At 39.9% G+C, this 21,469-nt stretch overlaps 1 protein-coding gene across 1 annotated transcript in view; it reads left to right on the top strand.

Moving 5' to 3' along the window:
- The first annotated feature begins 5,502 nt into the window (after positions 1–5,502).
- LOC113918234 (TCDD inducible poly(ADP-ribose) polymerase) overlaps positions 5,503–21,469 on the top strand; it is a 31,298-nt gene continuing 15,331 nt past the window's right edge. Inside the window, 2 exon segments of the mRNA XM_027586494.2 lie at positions 5,503–5,776; positions 9,059–10,016. Of these exon segments, the coding sequence (XP_027442295.2) occupies positions 9,100–10,016 (917 nt within the window). The 5' untranslated portion in view covers positions 5,503–5,776; positions 9,059–9,099.

Below are 21,469 nucleotides of genomic sequence, written 5' to 3' on the forward strand. Positions count from 1 at the left end.
AAACCAGTTACATCAAACAGCACTTTGATTATATACTGTAGGAATTACTCAACAGGTCCAAAACTGAAGGGGAATTGAAGAGCATACTTGATTGTCATGCATCCTGTGAGGAGAACAGTCCAGCAGATGATTAGGCAGTTGACAAATGCAAATCTTAGAAAAACAGAATAGTTTGTGATCTGGCATAAACATTTTAGAACTCATGCTATTCATATTTTATCTATTTAATTTTCTGCTAGGCCTTATAGCCTCATCTTTCCCAGACAGAGGTACCTTACTGTTTCATCAGAGGTGGAGAAAAATGAGTTTCAAGAAAGAGGAGATTACAAAGGAGAAGAATTTTTAAAACTGGAAAATGGTCCTTACAGTGAATATTCTATCACTTTATGAAAATATGAATCTTAAGTTCACATTTATCACGGCATGTTCATGTCTGACTCTGAACCAACCTACCTCTGAGCTTTGAATTAATTCACCCTTAATTTGTGCTGATTAAATTCCCTACTTTTAGTTGCTCTGACGTATTCTCTAGCAGCGTTTTCTAATCTTTTCCCATCAACACCATATTTAAAATCCACTTGAGGTAAATAAATTTCAGCCAAAATCTTTTCTTACTCTAGAATCCCAAGAGTGCAGCACTCCCTCAAAGGAAAATAGGAAATCTTTCTTTAGGTAAGTTCCAAGGGTTGACCCATTAATAAGGACATCAACACAAAATTTTCAATAATAGATTTTATGTTTAAAAACAATAGTAATTCAGTTGCCTAGATAATAAGTTTAACTTTTCTTTCACTTTGAATATAATAGATACATGCACATATGAACTTCCTTTGAATTAAAGAACAAAGTTGTGTTTATATAAACATAGACAGAAAACATTATAGCCTGGACTTAGCACTCATAGATAAGGAATTCTCAGTCTGCCATTTATGCAAGTTGGTTGTGTTCTCCATGTAACCTCAGTATAGCATTGCTAAGAGCTAAGGTCTCTGTTTTCAAATCTCGGGTCTTTCATTGTGCTGAGTCACATTAGTCACTGTTTCCTTCTTGATGTGGTAACCAGAAATGATTATCTTTCTACCAGAAGGATGTTGGGGAATTAATGATTACTAATAGTTCTATACTAATAGTTCTATACTATACTAATAGTTCTATACTAATAACAGAAAGCAACATATTGATACTTACACTTTATAGCATGTATTATGCTAATGAAAATGGGAGGTCTTAGGTCAATTGAAATTTCAAGTGAGTAGTTTTAGCTTTTATATGAATAAATTGTTCATTGAAAGTACTCTACTGAACTGATCAGCCGTGCCAAGGCAAATCCAGCAGACAAGGATAACAGAAATTAGTGATAAAAGGAATACATGGAAAGGAAATCAGAATGTTTTAATCCTATAAATATATTTAAAAAGAATTAAATGTCTTAGGGCCATATATAGAAAGTGCACACCTACATATGCCATATACGTTGCAGGTATAGGTTTGTGCCTTTTGTAGTTTTAAGGAGTATTCAGAGAGGAGCCACTTATTCATGTATGTTTACTTACAATATTTAATCCAGGGACTTGAATGTAGTAGATACTCAGTGAATAAATATTTTTTTAAAAAAGTGAATTGACAAGTTCTATGACAAGGAACCAGTGAAGTAAAACTTGTCATAGTTACTTGGAATATTAGATGACTATTTTCTTAAAATATCATGCTAACATGGAAAGCTGTTGATAATATGGTGTTAAACAAAATATGAATATACAGTAATGTTATAATGATAAGGGGGAAAAAACCTTCGAATAAAATAAGAGCAACACAACTGTAGCAAAATGTTAAACTGGGACTTCAGAAGGTTCACCTATGGGTATTCTTATGTCTCTTCTGTACTTCCTATTTTTTTCTTTAATAGACATACATTTCTTAATCATATAATTTGGTATGCCTGTGAAATTGGCAGGAAATGTTATAGGAATTGATGTATTACTTTGTGACAGCTCTTATATTTCTGACATATGGTCATGTTGCTATCTAACTGGTAAAATTGGCAAGCAAGAAGACTAGTTAGAAAATAACTACCATAGTTTATGTATTAGCTAAGAACATGTTTAGCTACACATAACAGAAAACAGTCTAACCAAACTGGGGTTACAGTGAGTTCAGGGATAGCCAGTCTAGGACTGCTGTAGCAGCTTCAAGATGTCATGAATGACACAGACTCCTACCTTTCTGCTCCAGAATCCCTGGCTTGTGGATCCCATCTTTATATTTCCCACATCATGTTCACTTTTGTTTTCATCATGAGGCTCCATCTCCATTCTATGGTAGTATTCTAGGAGGAAGAAGAAGAAATGGAAGGTGTGTCTATATATGTTAAGGAAAAGAAATGCTTTTCTAGAAATCTTCATTATATGTCTAGAACTATATGCCATGGCCACTCATAAGTGTATGGGATCTTGGGAAATGAGTTTTTTGGCTAGGTACCCCACCCCCCACCTCAAAAGTAACAGGCTCTTTCTGAGAAGAAAGGGGCAGTAAGTAGTGTCTGCTCCCCCTTCTCATATAAGGAATATTCCTCCCCTCCCTAAGAGAAACAATCTCAAAGTCTCACATCCAGTTACTATAATGAGCTCAGAGTCCAGGATCCAGAAGTTCCAATGATATGGAGTACTGCCAATCAACTGTGCTCTAGCAACCAACTTTTAAAGAAAAGTTATTTGTCTCAATACTCCTAAAATAAGTAATGGTAGATAGACAAAGTACAGGATGTTGGTAAAAGTCCCATTCAGGAAAGGGGAAAATGGGAAACACACAGTGATCACTGGTCCATAGAACATCTCCAATCCTGTTGGATATCTATAGCAAGAAATCTATGCCCTTGGTCAGTTAATCTGTCAGTTCCTGATTCTGTTCTGTAGGAGGACCTTCCAATTCCATTTCTTCCAGGGGTCATATTTGAGGTGGACCTTGTAGAAAATACCTTCTCTGGAGTAGTAAAATTTTAACAGTCTGAGCAGCCTAGATCCAAGAGTGGTGAGCCCAGAACCTGGCGCCATTTATCTCTCTGGGGCAACTGACATTCTGAAAGTCGTAGTGGAAAGGCTGAAAACTAGCTAGAGTTTTCAACTGCCTCAAGGGAAGTGGGGAGGGAATGGAAGGTGAAAGATTTGTGTTCAGGGCCTGAGGAAGAAAGACTTTAAATTGGAATTCCAAAGGGCTACAGCCTGGAAGTAACTTTTAACTAGTAACTTTTAACTATTAATCCCTGGACTAAGGTGATCTGCCCTTAATCCAAGGGACCGCCAATGAACCACACCTTCTCATATTTGTATTCATGGTCTCTGGTGGGCCCCTCCCACATAGATGCTGAGCTTGGTCATGTGCCTTGTTTTGGTGAAAGACACATTAAAAAGCATGATGCAAGCAAAGGCTTGCATATTGAGGCTTGTCCTCTTGGATTGCTCCCTCTTGGAACCCTGAGATTATCATGCTGTGAGGAAGCCCGAATGAGTCCTGAGGAGAAGCCTTGTAGAATAAAACTAGGGAACCCAGCCAATAGCCGGAAGAGAGGCCCAAGACATATGGCCCTAGTTGAGCCAGGCCCAGCCGTTTGAGCCACTCCAGTTGAAACCGTAGGCATCACCAAGCAGAGATGAGCCACATGTACTATGCCCTGGCTGAATTCCTAAGCCAGAGAATCCAGAATCATAAGCAAATAAGAATTGATGTTTTAAGTCACTAATTTGGGGGGGTAGTTTGTACACAGCAATAAATAACTGAATCACTACTAAAAGAATAAAGAATGTAGTATTTTAATTGGTGGAAAAGAATAGAATTAAAAGTATTTAATCCAAAAGAAGGCATGAGGGGCTCAGTTGTTAAGCATCTGACTTCTGCTCAGGTCATGATCCCAGGGTCCTGGGATTGAGCCCTGCTTCCGGCTCCCTGCTCAGCAGGAAGCCTGCTTCTCCCTCTCCCACTCCCCTGCTTGTGTTCCCTGTGTCGCTGTCAAATAAATAAAATCTAAAAAAAAAAAAAAAAAAAAAAGAAGAAAGAAGAAGGCATGAAATGTAAGGACCATAGAACAGATGAGACAAAGAGCAAAGAGTAAAATGGTAGATTTAAACTTAGATACTTGTTTCTAGGTAACTCCATGTAGGAGTAGGCACAGACCAAGATACTGTCTTAATACAGTTTTTAAGCCTGAAAATTCTGTTTTACCTATTAGTGTCTGAATTCTGTCCATATCATTCCTATCTTAGTTGAATGGCCATGACTTGATGCAATTTGAAATAAGCCTGCTGGGGAGGTACTACCCTTAATCTATTTTTTGCTGGCGTGTCACCCAGTCTGGTTTAGAAGAGTTTAAGAAAGCTTGAAACCATTATCTCTATTATTACTGCTGCTTAGCTATTTTTACAGGCTTTCATGTTTTGTAAGGTAATAGTTGGGTTTTTCAACCCAGAAAGTCTCGGAATTGTGGAATTCAGTTTAGATTTCAGACCACGGGCAGAGAGCATCTCTTTGCAAGCTGTGGTCCCTTCTCCCTTTCTGCCAGCTGTTGGGGACATGGCCATAATTAACTTTGAGCAAAAGGGTCCTTCTCCTCCGATATATAGTGATTATATGAATTTAACGAGGTGGTTCTTCCTCCACCACTGAAAGGCTATTCAGTATAGGAAGGGCTTACCATCCAAGACATTTTACAGTCCAGAAACTATAGCAAATTCACGTGCGGTGTATATTTTAAAGATGAGTACAAGGTGCTCTGCAAGTTCCATGAAGGCAGGCATGGCGTCTGAGCTGATCGGGGCCGTAGCCTAAACCTAGCTGCATGCCTGGCACACAACAGACACTCAAATATTTGTTAAATGAATAAATTAGTCACTACGGTACTTAAGGGCTTTCCAGGACATATTCGCGCTTTTACTGTCAAAGCCCCAAAGCTAGGTTTCCCTTCTGTTAGGCTACGTTTCCTGCCCAACAGGCGCGCCTGCGACCGCGTCGGGTAGGCTGGCGACCCGGGTGCGCTGCTGGGCCGACCGGTCAGGCATGGGGCGGGCGACCCCGTCTGGCCGCAGCGGCGGTAGCAGCCGTTTGCCTCCTCTCGGGGTTCCGCGGCGTCAAGGGCAGGAGGCGTCTTGTGAGGAGGCAAATAAAGCCAACCGCACAGAAACGGCTCGTTCCGTTTCACATCCTCTCGGGTGCCTGGGTGTCCTCGGAACACAGTGACCCTCCATGTGTCTGCAGACAGGTAGAGCCTGCCCCACACGTCACACACTACCCCTCCTCACAGCCGCGCGCTCCCCAACGCGCGTACACCTGGACCCGCCGGTACCCAGCCGGCGCGCGGAAGGACACGCCCCCCTCGCGGGAGCACGCGGCCGCCGCTCGCACACTTCGCGCGCCTCCCTGAGAGCGAGCGCGCACGCGCACGTGGGGCGGGCCTCCTTCCCGGCACCCACTGAGCGCCCGGCCCTCTCACCCCACCCCTCTCCCCCGCTGCCCAGGCTCCGCCTCCGCGACGGGGCAGCCGAGAGGAGGCGACCGGAAGCCACTTTAAAGCAGAGCTCGGGGTGACAGGCGAGCGAGCTGGATCGGGAGTGCGGTCGCGGCTTTCTGCACTCCGGCGGCGGAATGGCCCGTGCGCTGCTTGTCGCGTCTCCGGCCTGCGACCCTTAGACGCCCAAGCCCGCTCTCCGCGCCAATCCTCCCGCGCGGACGCTGCCGGCGGTGCGGCGACTCGGCTCCTGCGGTCCGTTCTCTCAGGCTGCGCGATCAGGTAAAGGGCTCCGGGTGGGCTCTGAGGGGCGGACAAGAGACCCTAGCTGGGATGGCGGGCGCGGACGGGGGCGCCGGCCTCGCAGCCTCTCAGGGATCTAGGGTGATTGATATTTAGACTTTGCGTTTTTTTTCTACCGAATTTACTCGGATCCCGTCAGTACCGGGATGGGATTGGTTTACACTTCTTAATCACTTACGGCCTCGGGCAGGTGTATAAATTGGAGAAAGACACTAAACTGAAGGGTTTAGTCGGGGTCGCTGGCGTCTCCGCGATCCCACTTGGTCTGGGTGGGCGCGGGGGGCGCGTCTCTGCGGCCTCCCCCGCCGGGCGGACCCCGAGCGCTCTGAGGCGTAGGAGCAGAGCACTTCGCAGATCGAGGGGCCGGGCACGGCAGCTGAGGGGAGCCTTCCGGCAGACCCGCATTCCGGCTGCAGCCCAGAAGTTTGCAGGCTGTTTTCAGATCAACTTTGAAGGCGCAGAAGACTTCGCCTTCCTCGCCGCACCCCGAGAGGCGCCGACCGCGTTTCCCCCTGCGCTTCACGGCTTATTTCTGCGAGCCTCCGAGACTCGCAGGAAGATCCTCTCAGGAAGGTCGGTTGAGGAGGCGAGGAAGAAATTAACTGGGGAAGGCGCCGTGAGGGGCTTCTGGGATGGAGGGAAGCCTGGGCGGGCGTCCCTCGTTGGGACGAGGCTGCAGCGAGGGTTCGGGGGCGCTCCGGTGCCTGCTGAGGGGGAAGGAGGAGGTGGGATGCTTCGGAACGCCGGGAATTGGCCGAGCCGGGCGGCGCCTCCGCTGTGCTGCGCGGAGTTGGCGCGGCCTGGGGGGCGGAGCTGCGAAAACCGCCGCGGCCGGCAGGAGGCGTCTCTCGGACCCGGGCTCGGCGTCCGGCAGTCGCGCCGCGGCTGGTGGGCGAGAGCCCTGAGTTTGCTGCGGGTGAATTCTGTGCCCGGTGCCAGGGACCGGGAGTGCGGGAGGACGGGGGATATCACGAGGCGAAGGGTGGAGCGGTAGGTCGCCTGCAGCGGGGGACCGGAGGAAGTGTCCGTGCAATCTTTATTTTTCTGTTATGCAAACTAATTGAGGAACTAGGTTCTAGTGACTTCCCCACTCCAGCCACTCCTCAGTTCTCTGCCTCTTCCTCAGTTTTATTTCCGAGCCTGACGGAGCGCAATAACAGGAAAAGTTACAGTGTGTGTGTTTGTGTGTGTGTGTGTACACACACCCCTAGAAATAAAATTGGTTCAGTGTCTGTTTTCCCTTGATTGGATGTGATAGGAGTGGCGTGGCCGTGTGTGTGTGTGTGTGTGTGTGTGTGTGTGTGTGTGTGTGTGCGTGTGTGCGTGCGCGCGCGCGCGCGCCACGGAAGACACAAGCGGGTTTAGGGTGGTGGAGAGGGAATACCACAATCTGTGCCAATTGTGCCTTGAGGCAAGAGCACCGAGTGATGAATAATAACGCCTGGCTTGGCTGCTTTCCAGTTGATTTATGTCTTATGTCAAGTCCCTCCTTGTGAAGCTTTCCCTAACAATGCCAACTCACACTGAACTCTTTTTCTGCGTTTTTCTTTTGTACTTACCGTGTGCACTAACACCTGGTTATATACAGTTGAGCATTGAAAAACGGGTTTGAACTTTGCAGGGTCGCCTATATGCGGATTTTGGACAGTACTATAAACATATTTTATCTTTACTGCCATTTTCTCAATGTTTTCTTTAGCTTACTTTGTTGTAAGAATACAGTGTATAATACATATAACACAAAACATGTGTTAATCAACTGTTAATTCTGGTCAACAGTAGGCTAGTAGTAGTTAAGTTTTGCAAGAGTCAAAAAGTTACAAACGGATTTTTCCAGGGTTGGGTTCCCTGAACCATCCCCACTCTGGCCTTGTTCAAGCGTTAGCTGTACTGTTTTATTTCTGAGTTTGATCATTATGAACTTTTTATATGTAGATTCATGAATCTCTCCAATGAGATCTTGAATATTCACTTTTCTGGGGAGTCAGTTTTATTGTTTTGTTGTTGACCTATAAAGGCTAACAGAACTAGTCATATAACAGGTGCTTTTTCTTCAGTGATTCAGTTAAAAAATATTATAGAGCACCCACCGTGTGCATTGTGCTAGGCATAATCTTCATCAAATGATGAAGTCATGGGCCCTTGCATCAATGATCTCTTTTTCTTTTAGTCAGTTGGCCAAGAGAGAAGATTAACTGCTCATTACCAGCTCTTCCACCTCGTACAATGCTTAGTAAATATTTTCAGAATTGGTTAATGAATGTTAGCTTGTGGAGGACACACCATTTGTCATTTTACAAAGTTTGCTTTTTACTTTAAGTTTTAGTTTTTTCAAGGGGTCTGATTCTTTGAAGAGAGCACTTTTTTTTTGGTCTCAGTAGTTCATTAGGAATCTAACATTTAGTGTATGTTTTATATTCTTGTATTATTTTTCTATAATATGCCTTCATTTGTTTTAATAGATAAAATCATGTATGTAACTTTTCTGAAGGCAAGGATAACGAGGCCCTTTCTGAATTATGAAGTTGTGTTTGGTTTCTAAGACAGCGTATAGTGTTTGCTGCTGATAGGTAGCTTCTGTTGCTAAACAATCAACTGGTATACTTCCTCCAATAGTAGTAATGTTTTGGGGATTGTAAAAATAGACCCTTAACATCCTTGGGGAATATATTGGAATTTAGGAATGCTTCAACATGCTCCTGGCTTTCTGTCATATAACATTTCATTTGAGAGCCCCTGTTTCTTGAATATATCTTCATGCTTTAAATTCACTCACTTTTTAACTTGGAAGTTTATCCTTCATTTGGTGAACTTTTTTTTTTTTTTAACAAACAGGTTTTATCACCTCGTGGGATAGGTGATAAACAACTCTGAAGAGAACCACAAAGCAGAGATGTGGTTTCCCTGTTGTCATCTATTAGCCACACTTATTTCTACTCCTTACCCCCCAACACACCCTAGACTTACAGTAAAAATTCATACCCCAGCAGAATAACCAATTGTATATTGTCCATAAATAAATATCAAGAGCCTACTGGAAAGTACTATCTCTTTACCTTTACCTGCTGTGGGCTTTTGAATAGCCTTGGCTGCTTTGGAGCCTTAATTTCTCAATAAAATTTAAAATTGACCAATAAAGATAAAATATGGTATAAGAGGAGTGACTTCAGGGACTTAGACTAAAACAAAACATTTTGATGAATGAATGGGAACCAGTTGTTGTCAGCTTGTAAATGATCATCTTCTTTCCTTTCCTGGTAGGATTTTTAGACTCTGAGGAGCAATTGGAGCTAATCCACACCATGGAAATGGAAACCACCGAACCTGAGCCAGACTGTGTAGTGCAGCCTCCCTCTCCTCCTGATGATTTTTCATGCCAAATGAGACTGTCTGAGAAGATCACTCCATTGAAGACTTGTTTTAAGAAAAAGGAGCAGAAGAGATTGGGAACCGGAACCCTGAGGTCTTTGAGGCCAATTTTAAATACTTTGCTAGAATCTGGCTCACTTGATGGTGTTTTCAGATCTAGAAACCAGAGTGCAGATGAGAGCAGCTTACATGAACCTATAGTGAAAAAACCCCTGGAAATCAGTCCGTCATGTCCACCAGCAGAAAATAGTATGTCTGTCCTGATTCCTGATGGGACAAGTGTTGGGGGCCAAATACCAGAAGCCCATCCTTCCGCTGATGCTCCAGAACAAGTGGTTCCAATCCAGGATCACAGCTTTCCACCTGAAACTCTCAGGGGGACAGTGGCAGATTCTACAGCAGGGCACTTCCAGACTGACCTTTTGCATTCAGTTTCAAGTGATGTTCCTGCTAGTCCTGACTGCATAGACAAAGTCATGGATTACATTCCAGGGGTTTTCCAGGACAACAGTTTTACAATTCAGTACATTTTGGACACCAGTGATAAGTTGAGTACTGAGCTCTTTCAGGACAAAAGTGAAGAGGCTTCCCTTGACCTTGTGTTTGAGCTGGTGAACCAGCTACAGTACCATACTCACCAAGAGAACGGAATTGAAATTTGCATGGACTTTTTGCAAGGCACTTGTATTTATGGCAGGGATTGTTTGAAGCACCACACGGTCTTGCCATATCATTGGCAGATCAAGAGGACAACTACTCAGAAGTGGCAGAGTGTATCCACTGATTCCCAGGAGCACTTGGAAAGATTTTACTGTAATCCAGAGAATGATAGAATGAGAATGAAGTATGGGTATGTATTTATAACTCCTTTAAAGCTGTTGTTAAATCCTATAGAGGTCAAGAGGCTAAATGCTTACTAGGGTGGTTTCTTTCAGTAGTAACCTAACAGGTTTTATTCTTTTGGCTGTATGCTATATCCTGATATTTCATGTTGGTTGAATGCAGACTGTTTACCTAACCAGACAATGAAGGTTTTATGATTTGAACAATTCAGATGTCACTCTGTGCACTATGTGTGTGCCTGAGAAGTTGCATATACATTGAATGCTGTGAATCAGATACTGTTTTTTTTTTTAAAGATTTTATTTATTTATTTGAGAGAGAGAGAGCACATGAGAGGGGAGAGGGTCAGAGGGAGAAGCAGACTCCCTGCTGAGCAGGGAGCCCGATGCGGGACTCGACCCCGGGACTCCAGGATCATGACCTGAGCTGAAGGCAGTCGCTTAACCAACTGAGCCACCCAGGTGCCCGAATCAGATACTGTTTTAATCACAGAAGAGATCTTGCTTTTGAAAGAAAATCCAAGGTTAATCTTATAATAGCATAAATAATGAATACCAAATTTATCTATTTTGAAGTTTTGCATATTGAGTAGCTGCTGTTTTTTAAAGGGAAATAGTATTGTTTGGAGATTTTTGTGGCCCTCTTTCCATTTTGAATGGTACAGTTTTTCTGTGTACTTCTTCCCAAACTTCTGAATCATGCCCAAACATGTTAAATTTCTTTCAGTTTCCTTAAAGCTTTTTACCATTAAGTTTATTATTCTGTTTATCTTACAGATAAGATTGTTCTACAATTCAGGCTGTTTTCTTAGACCTGAATAATGAATTGAAGGGAAAATTTATGTTAATAGATATGTTTATCATTTACATAAAAAATTATCCTCAAGTTTTTGTATGCAAGGCATGTACATAAATAATTCAGTTCTTTTAAGTGTGGATGCCCAAGCAATAGTCACTCATAGGGAATTGAAACTTCCACATCTGAATTCCTATCTAATTAACATAAAAATGAGGAGGAAAATGATAGTTGCCACTTGTGAAGTTGCTAGTGTAAAATGGTGGTATAGTAAACATTAATCTTTATGTTTCTAGTTGTTTCTCGTGTAGTATAGGAATTAAAATATGTGATATTAATAGCTATTTGTCTATGACCAAGAGAAAGGATTAAAATTATATGAGGGGAGAAGAATACATCTGTCCATGCTACCTGACTTGGGAGACAGTGAGGGCAACCTGACAGCTTCACAGATGATGAATGGCCTGATGTAGTATGGAAAGGCATGACCCTTAGGAAGGAAAAATATGCTGAGTATCCTAATCCACAAATCCAAGAGAAACCCTTTTTTTTTTCCTTTTAGATTTATTTATTTTAGAGAGAGCGAGCACGCGCACATGCACAGGTGTGGGGAGTCTGGGGAGGGACAGAGGGAGACAGAGTTTTAAGCAGACTCCGTGCTGAGCGGGTGGGGGGCTGGATCTCATGACCTCACAATCACAACCTGAGCCTAAACCGAGAGTAGAGCACTTAACCAACTGTGCCATCCAGATGCCCCCAAAAGAAACACTTTCTTAAGAGTCATCTTTGTTCATTGTTTACAGATAACTTGGGTTACACTAACCCAAGTGTCTGGAGAGTCAGCAATCAAATGGTATCAGTAAACCATTTCTAAGTTGTCTAATTTTGTTAGTCTTGATGTTAACCTGTGTTCAACGTAGTTCCAGGGCATTGTTGACATTGTAGAAACCAGGTTTTTGTTTTGTTTTGTTTAAACTTGCTCCCTTCTAATATTAGGTAAATGGTTTTCTCTTAATAGTGCATTATTTCAGTTGTATAGTACACAGATCTGTGTCTTTTTAGCAACTTAATTATCATGAGACTAGAACTTTGCATCTTGTGTTTCAAAAGGGATGCATGGAACAAGATAAGAAACAATATAAGACTAAGTTTAAGGCATTATTATATAGGAGCCCCTTGGGATAAAAGTAAGATAATAGCAAGAATGTAGCTTAAATCATGGATGGCTCAGTCAGTTAAGCATCCAACTCTTGGTTTTGGCTCAGGTCATGCTCTCACGGTTGTGGGATTGAGCCCCGCATTGGGCTCCGCGCTCAGTGTGGAGTCAGCTTCAGATTCTCTGTCCCCCCCTCTCCCTCTCTCTCCCTCTCTCTTCCTCTCTCTTCCTCTCTCTTCCCTCTCTCTCTCAAATAAATAAATAAATAAAATCTTTAAAAAAAAGAATGTAGCTTTCTAATCAATGTATTATCTTGATAATATTAGATATTCAAGATTCTGTCTTGCTTGGGCATCAAAATTCTTAGATACTGTAATAAAGCTAAGTACTTTTTTTTTTAAAGCAAGCATTGGAGGAAAGAAAAATGTTTTCCATTTTATCTCAAAAATCTTTTAATAAGGTATTGTCCAAAATCTGTGTTGCCCTTGAGCTAGCAATTCTAATTGGTATGTCAAGGTAATTAATTTTATATACTCTCAAAGCCACTGTAATCCTTCCATCTCCAGATTGCAAAACTGCAGAATAGTGGCCTCCCACTTCACTCTTAGGAAGCAAATTTCCAGTCTGCTGAGTACTTCAGCATCTTGGTACATTAAGTTTCTATCTGTTTGAATTGGTCAGGAAGAAACTAGCAGGATTATTGTCCAACACATTACATTCTGTTACCATGAGCAAGGCAAGAAAGATATTTTGATCTCAAAAAATCCAAGAACTCTTAGGTCAGCGCATATTGGGTATTATATTCTTTGGTAAAATTATTTGGCTAAAGAATTAGATATGGACCCATAAGTATACATTGTTGTATCAGTTATAAAGTAGTTGGAGTGAGTGCTTGATTTCCACATCTGTTTTAATGAAACTAACATTCATTTGACACTTGAGAGGAAAAGTATGAGTGAATTTTTGTAATTACTAATGCTCCTGTAATTGTAATGGTCCTGCTGCTGTAAATGTAAGTGGTCCTGCTCTGATAAAAATAGCAAAAAGTATTAACAGTTAATTACTAGTAAAGTGAAGTTCTCCATAGACACCAGTAAGAAATATAAGATTGTAGATAGCTAAGTGTCAAAAATTAGGCTTTTGGGAAGTTGACCTGTGGTCATTGCAACCTGGTTTTCCTTGTATTCCAAAGCGATGTTGTGTTTCCTGGCAACAAGATGCAGATAACGGCATGTTGAGCCTTGCTGAGAGATTCACAAACAAGCTGGAGCAGCCCAGGTTCACATGGTTACCACATTATTTGGCTAAAGCTATTAATCTCTGTGGTCAGGCCTGTAAAGCTGGTCTATCTGTACAGATTGCACATAACCAGGAAGTGTGTGTTCAGCTGTGTATATACCCAAGTCTGGCCCAGCAGTCTTTGGTTACAGAAATAATGAATGACAACTGTTTATCCCACTTGTTTCCAGCAGTTTATATGACTTGGAAAATCATTATTATATACCATATCCCTGTTACTTCATGTATGGAACTTGGGGAGAGTTCATAGTTCTGGGTCTCTAGCAGAGGCAAAAGTTCATAGTTTCAAACTGTAGAGATAAAATTCTTTGTTTTGCAAATGTATTGGATTTAAGATCTAAATTAATCCAAATTAGATGTGCAGTGTTCATTTTATTCTCAAGAAGGAAATTGGAAAGGAAGTTTAGCTAGGTAAGGTCACAGGTCCCTTCCAACTCTTTAGTCAAGATCCCTAGGTACTAAAAACACTTTTTAAAAAAAAGAGGATTTCAATAGTTAATGCTTATTTGATTCATTATAATGAAATTATTTTAATTATTCTTTTCCAATTTTGTCTTTATCCCAAAGTATGATACAATCCCACTTTGCTTTCTCACTCTGCCCTTATATATCTCCAGATATTTATTGCTGACATCAACTGGTAGCTAGTTGTATGTATGTACTCCCCATATTTAGAGGCCAAGGCTTCTTTTGCACACGGGATGGGCTTTGGAGAATTTCCAAATTCCAAATACACAGTTAAGAAAACAACATTGAATGTTGTGTTTTCGATTAAGAAAACACAGTCTCTGACAATTTAGGCACTCATCCTTAGTAGAAAATGATACTAAATGGCAGGACTAAGCAGTTTTGAAAGAGCTTTCTTTACTAACTGTATAGAATATTGTTGTGGATAATTGAAATTGTGAAGGATGTGCAAATTTCTCTTTAGCAACTGAGATCACCACTGTTTTTCATATTATATTCATGTTAAAGTGTGCCAGAATACAGAATAGTCTTCTAGTTATTACCATCCATGAAGAAAAGGCACTCTGCAAACTTTATTTGTAGGTAATCTGTAGGTGAAAATAAATCCCAAGTTAAGTGATTATTTCTGATCCTGAATTCCTGAAAGAGGAGGGTGAAGAAGAAAGTACAAACCTAGACTCCATGGTTAATTTTTCTCAGAGGCCAGTGTTCTTTTTCTCCTCTTTTGGAATTAAAGCTTATTGATATGAGAGGGAGTTTTACTAGTTTATGGTTTAAGCCTAGAGTGGTGTTTCAGTCTTACTTTTGAGTGATTTTGATTGTTAATTGCTCTTAGAAGTTTTTTTTTTTTTCACTCTAAGGGACAATTCCATTAGATGACTTCACAGGAACTCCGTGAAAGAAGACAGGGAGAAGTGCTATTAATGATAATATAGGGCATATGCTGCTATTTTCTATTTGACTTGCAGAGTGGATTATCTAAAGTAGAGCAAGCTCCTGACTGAACTATACTGGAATAGTTAAATTAGCCAAGTTAGCTCTGGCCTGCACAGCTGTGATGATATAGGAACTAACTCATTATGTGTTATTGATAACACTGGAGAGAGTAGAACAGCTGAAACTTACTATGCCTTGTGACTTTTTGGTATTTCTTGAATATACACAGCTGGATGAGTTTGAATTTATTTTAAAAATTCCTGCCTAAGAGAAAGAGAGAGCTCCATAAGCAAGAACTGTGTTTGAAGTGACTTTCAAAATGTGTGCCTTCTGCTTTAGGATAAAGCAATCCAGTGAATTATTTTCTGTACCTCTTTATGCTCTATTTACATATGAAATAAAACTAATTGGCTTCTATCTATACTAATCCAGAGAAGTTACTGGGTCTGTGTAGAGCTATCATGGGAATCAATAGCAATCATCCATTTATTCCCTTTCTGGGTTTTTGTTAATAAGCAGATTAGACTTTTTGAAGCAGCTGTCACCTGGTTTCAGGTTAGGGTCAGTCTGTTCCTGAAGTATTTACAGTAATGAAAATGAACCTTGCAAAAGCCAAAAATTATAACTTTTAAGTCAGAGAGTTGAAGGAAATAGCTTATAAGGTTATCTGGCAGTCCCTAAAAATAATTGCATGATACAGTATGCATTTTCTTGAGTTGACTCTAGAGCTTTTATGTTTTATTGTAAATAAATGGGAAAAAATAAGTGTGCTCCATTCATCATTTGAGATTTCATTCTGTACATGTGGACATGCAAAAACTGCAGTTTGACTGATTAACTCTACTATGTTCCTGTAAATCTATTTCCTCCTGTTACACTAGAATTTCTAGATTCTGGATTTGCATTCTACCATAAAGCAAGTAAATTTATAAATTCTATCTGTGCATCTCTGATCTTAGTTGGTGATCCTTAGTTTTATATTGGGCTTGGGGGCTCTTTCTAAAGGGTGAAACAGTATGTAGCTCATACAAACCTGGGCTACTCAAGAAATGCTACTAAAATCCAGCCATTTGATATTATGACTAGTTTCCTCTGACTTCTTTTATTTCTTATCCTCTGACTTGAGACCACCAGATTTTGCATCCTTTGTCTGATTGTAATAATTTTGATTACATTAGGACCTGAGGTCCTCTTAATGTAGATCAGCAACCTTTAATAACTACTAGTGTCCTGTTTGAGAGTTGCATTTGTCTTTTTGTGGAAGGAAAACTTAAGTATTTGTGTGTATCATTTTTGCAAAGGAAAAAACATGTTTTGAACTATAAGATGATTCTTGATTATTCTAGCACAACTTTATAAGGCTGGTTCTGATAATTAAATACCGGTAAATTTTGCAAGAAATTCCCTTCATAAAAGCAGCAGAATTTCTTTTTTAAAATAAAACTGGGAGTCTTAAACTGAAGTGAAGTGAATATGAGTGATTTTGTATCTTTTTGGAAGATACCTGAGTGCAGAGGGTTGAGCTATGTTCTGTTTCATTCTGGGTTTGAAATTTTTAAGTATTAGCTTAAGATCTTGGGTTGAACTGTACTTTGCAACACCATAAGCACAAACTATACAAAAGAAAATATTTCTAAAGTTCACCATTTCTAGAAGCAAACAAGTTACATTTTAGATATGAAGAACTTCTTTAACAAAACCAAATGTATTATTCTTATATTTATAGATTATTTATGGTAGTGCTTTCTAGGGACCAGGAATTATACTGCACAGACTTGCCTCTATTTAAAATCCCTGTGTTAAACCTAATCCAGCCCAGTCCCTGACACATGAACTAAAAGCCTTGAAATTCTAATACAGATTAATTCCTTATTAATAAGGAAATTTGAAATTGCAAGGGGTAAGTTCTGAAATACATTTTGAAATCAGTGGGTGAAAAAAGGATTTTATGTATAATAAATTCCATTTATTCAACTTGGTAGTTTATAAGGTTTATACTTGATTTGTGCAAAATTAAGGTATTGCAGTCTTGTGCTAACTATAACAAATTCTGTGATCAGTAACTTAAATATTAGAAGTTGATGATATTAAACTTCTAATTGTGAAACTTACAATTTTCCTTGCTGAACTAACCTGTTCTGTTGCTAAGACAAGCACAGAAGGGAGTTAACTAAGCATTCCTATTTGCTGTGTCCACACTACAAAATGTGTCTGTCTCCTTGATCTTTCTCTGCTATGTGCTGTTTACTTACTGGTAACGCCCACTTGGCCAGTAAAGAACCTTTGCATGGTCATCACAGTGAAAGGGTAAGCTCTTAGTGAGAATGTCAGTGACTGTTCCCTTTTACATTTTACAGAAACCAGTGATTTGCAAGTATGTGTGCCACAAAATGTGTCAGGAGTGTATTAGAATCTCCCATGACTAAGTTATTTGAGAAGGAGTTCAGGAAATTTGTATTCTTTATGCAAATGGATGTCCTTTATTTTGGCTCTTGCTTCTGAGCATAAGGAAGGATTTGTGAATACTCTTTATGTGAAACATAGCACTTCTCATATGACTGGAAAATATGTTTAGGCCATACTTATAGGAATTTCTCTTTGTTACAATTTTTTTTCTTTTTGAGAGCGCCTGGGTGGCTCAGTGGGTTAAGTGTTTGCCTTAGGCTCAGGTCATGATCTCAGGGTCCTGGGATCAAGCCAGACATCCGGCTCCCTGCTCAGCGGGGAGCATGGTCTTCCCTCGCCCTCTGCTACTCCCCCTGCTTGTTCTCTCTCTCTCTGTGTCAATAAATTAAAATTAAAATTTTTTTTTCTTTTTGGATTGAGATTTTTTTTTTTAACTGCCCCTTCTCATTTGACATATAGCCATAGAGTTTGGGTGACCTTCTTTGCTTGAAATTTTTACCAGCACTGAATAGTCAGGAAAGAATGGCAGGGATAGAGGCCCAAGGGTGATTTTGCTTGCGGTAGTGTGTATGCTTTCAGAATCTTGCCTGCACCTTGTGATCTTCACAGCTCCTGCAGCTGATCAGGGCGTAGAGAGGGCAAATGGCACAAAATACTCTAAATAATTTCCTGCTGCGGTTGGTCTTTGGTTTCTGACTGTCACCTGGCTTTGCTCTTTCATTTCCAGGCATTGAGAGAATAAAAATAAGCACAGAAGAAATAGTAGATTTGCCTTCTGAGGTAATAAAAGAAAGACATCCTTGAATGGGGGTAGAATATATGAAACAGAAGGCCCTTTGCTTGCTTGCTTTCTGACGTTTCGATTGTCCAAATGCTGCCACACATCAGAAGCATTGTATAAAGTGTTCTACAATTAATTTGTTACCAAAAAATAATTTAGGCTATCTTAACTATTGATAAAATTGAATCTGTCAGAGAAACTTGGTTTCATAGAATCCTCTCCCCTAGAAAAAGTTACTAATTTAAAGCCCTATTGAAAGGTTTTGTGGTCATAGTTTATGAAATGTAGATAATAAAAAAAGTATCTCCTAATATGTTTTCTGTAGGAAGTCTTTTTTTTCTTTTAGAAATTTGCTTAAAAAAACTCAGGAAATGATGAATTCTCTGTATGGTTAGTTTGCATACATTCAAATCTCTAGTTTTGAGAGCTTCTTAGTCATCTCTGGGTTCTCATAATAAGCCATCAAACTGTATATTTTTAATTTGCTCATTTGTCATTTAGTTTATCTGTACTAAGTGGGGAAAAAAGACAAGGCTAAGTTGAGAAAATTCTGAATAAAACCCTTTTTTAAGGAGTTTGTAATTTTAAAAGATGATCTATAAATTAAGCTAATAGATTGTATTTTTTACTGGTGATTATTAGAGGATATATTTTATGATAATTATAATTATTTCATTTATGTGTAAATGAGTTATGAGGTATTTGAGGTTATTTGAAAGCAATTATTTTTTTTTAAAGATTTTATTTATTTATTCATAAGAGACAGAGAGAGAGAGGCAGAGGGAGAAGCAGGCTCCCCGCTGAGCAGGGAGCCTGATGCAGGACTCGATCCTGGGACCCTAGGATCATGACCTGAGCTGAAGGCAGAAAGAAGCTTAACCATCTGAGCCACCCAGGTGCCCGAAAACAATTATTTTAAAGTAATTTTAGCATTTACATACAATTGATTTTATAATCAAGTAGAAAAATTGTATAAGCAAATATATTTTAGCCCTCTTCCAATGCTGTCAAATTCTGTATTCACAAAATTGAATTAATCAGTGTGGTGCCCTGAGTACATGGCAAACAATTTTCATTGTCTATTTTGAGGTAAGATGGAAAAATGTTTCATTTTACAAATGGGATATTTACTCATCTTCATAAAAAGCAGTAACTGCATAATTTAAGGCAGTATAAGGTATGATACACATTTTTAAAAATCTGTTATGTGCTTTCTATCCCAGCTGTTTTGTAGAAATTAAGTTTCACTTCCTCTTCTGGCCATGGTTGAGAAGTATGTCTCACTTAAGTTGCCTTCTAGGAGCCTCAGGACATGTGACTGAACTTGGCTAAAAGTTAAGGCTGTATGACATTTCTGATGTCTTCAGAGTGCAAAATTTAATCCCATGCCTCTGTAAATAGATAGCAGTGAGATCTTCTGATTTCAAAGGTGTAATTTTTATTTATTAAAGATTTTAGGCTTATCCACATCTTACTAGAAAGTTCTTTTGTGTTCTTTCCTTTGATCTGATAATTTTGTAATAACAAACAAAAAGCCCAACATAACAAAACTTTTAGCAGGTTCTTTTCCTCAAGTGGATATTATAATGTGCTTTTAGTGGGACAGAGGGGACTTCAGTGTAATGGTATTTTTTAGGGTTTAGGAAGCACTTAGGTGTACTCATATGTGTCTAGTACAAAGGATTTTGAGAATAAACTATGTTAGTGTTTATTTAGTTCCCCTACATGCTTTTGGAGAATATAGAATTACAGAAAGCTTAAAAATGGTATCTTTCATGTAGGAAATTTGCCTTTTTTTCTCCTCTTATTTATCCTGTCATTTTTATTTCACAGTGTTCATTCTATAATGACTTTAAGACCTCAGTTAGGTTCTCACAATTTGTAAATCAGACATGGTGTTTAACACACAACACAGATCAATGTGATCTAGACAGCATCCACTCACTAACTTCTGCCTTCTCATTCACCCCGTTTCGAAGATGCCTCAGGAGGCACCAGGGAGCAGTGCAGGCAGTCAGAATTTTGCCTTAAAATGATCACCATTTTAAGAATTGATTCCTAGAAACTCATTGTATCTTTTTTTTTTTTAAAGATTTTATTTATTTATTTGACAGAGAGAGAGCGAGAGAGGAACACAAGCAGGGGGAGTTGGAGAGGGAGAAGGCAGGCTTCCCTGTGGAGCAGGGAGCCTGATGTGAGGCTCGATCCCAGGACCCTGGGATCAGGACCTGAGCCGAAGGCAGACACTAATGACTGAGCCACACCAGGCGCCCCGAAACTCATTGTATCTTAAAGTGAAGAATATTTTTACCTACCCAAAATCATTTGAGGTATTTAGAACCATAAGCTAAATCCGTGATCCAAGTTTGATGTTAATTGTTTTACAGAGTGAGCTAAGTCTCAGCAATCCTGTCTTGATTTAGTCAGTCTCCTTAGAGGTGGACAGATTTAATTGTCAACATTTGATTCTTAGGCCCACTCATAACTACTGAGGGCCATATGCATAATAATGTAAGCTTCTAATTTTGATTTGTAGGCATGTCTGTGGCTATAGCTACTTCTGGATACAAAGGGGGAAAATCAGTTGGTACTAAGACCCATGTCATAGTGTAGAAGTTAAATATAGAATTTAACCTCTGCTAAATATTGGATGATGTTGCCTTGTATGTAAGCATTTATAGAAAATTTTTTTATTGCCTCAATAACTCTGTGCTATTTGAGTCAGTATTAGCAAAATCTTAATTAGTAACAGAATAAAATGGCAGTTTACTATGCTTCTGAACCATAAAGTTAGAATACGTAGGTCCTCTGAAATTTAATAACTACACTGCTCTCACAAAATACGTTGGTATTGTATATGCCATGGCTTTGATTCTCATCACCTTGTAACATATTTGAAGGAATATAAGCTGCTAGATATTCCAGCATTGCTAAATGAGTTCTGGAAACATCAAAGCCAGGTATCAAAAGCCAGCTATATTTTGTGTGCCTGTGAAATTTCTTTAGCAGCAGCACACATGTCCCATCTGTCATGCCTGTCTCAAGTCCATAGCAGAAGAGCTTAAATAGTCTCTATACTTCATTGATCTTTATCATTCTGTTGTTATGACCCTCAGTTTTGGGAGAAATTTTCACTCTACATCACAGTAATAAAATAAGAGGACCTATTAATTGTGTCTAGTTAGTCGGCTGATTAGGGCAGGTGTTAATTAATTTTGAGATCACAGGTTTATCCTTGTAGAAACCATTTCAGTCTTAGAGGATGGAAGACACATTTCTGAAATCTAGCCCCTCTGGTTAAAACTGTTCAGAGTAGGGTCCAGAAAATTTATATTTAATTGACTGTTGCTAAAGTCTGAGATCTGTATTTTAGTTGCATCATCTTCCCACTTACACGTGTTCCACCTCTTACAATTCCTGTCTCATGTAATGGCACCTTACCCAGTCATCCAGATCAGAAACACGAGACACATCCTAGACTCTACATTCCCTTCAGCCTCACATGTAATCCTATCTTATGCAGTTAGATTTTGACTCTTAAATACCTTTCAAAGCCTCCCTACTGTTGCCTCCTTAGGTCTCTATCATCTTTTATCTCGTGCAGTTCTAATAGTTACAG

Source organism: Zalophus californianus, chromosome 1, assembly GCF_009762305.2.
Source record: "Zalophus californianus isolate mZalCal1 chromosome 1, mZalCal1.pri.v2, whole genome shotgun sequence".
Classification (NCBI taxonomy): domain Eukaryota; kingdom Metazoa; phylum Chordata; class Mammalia; order Carnivora; family Otariidae; genus Zalophus; species Zalophus californianus.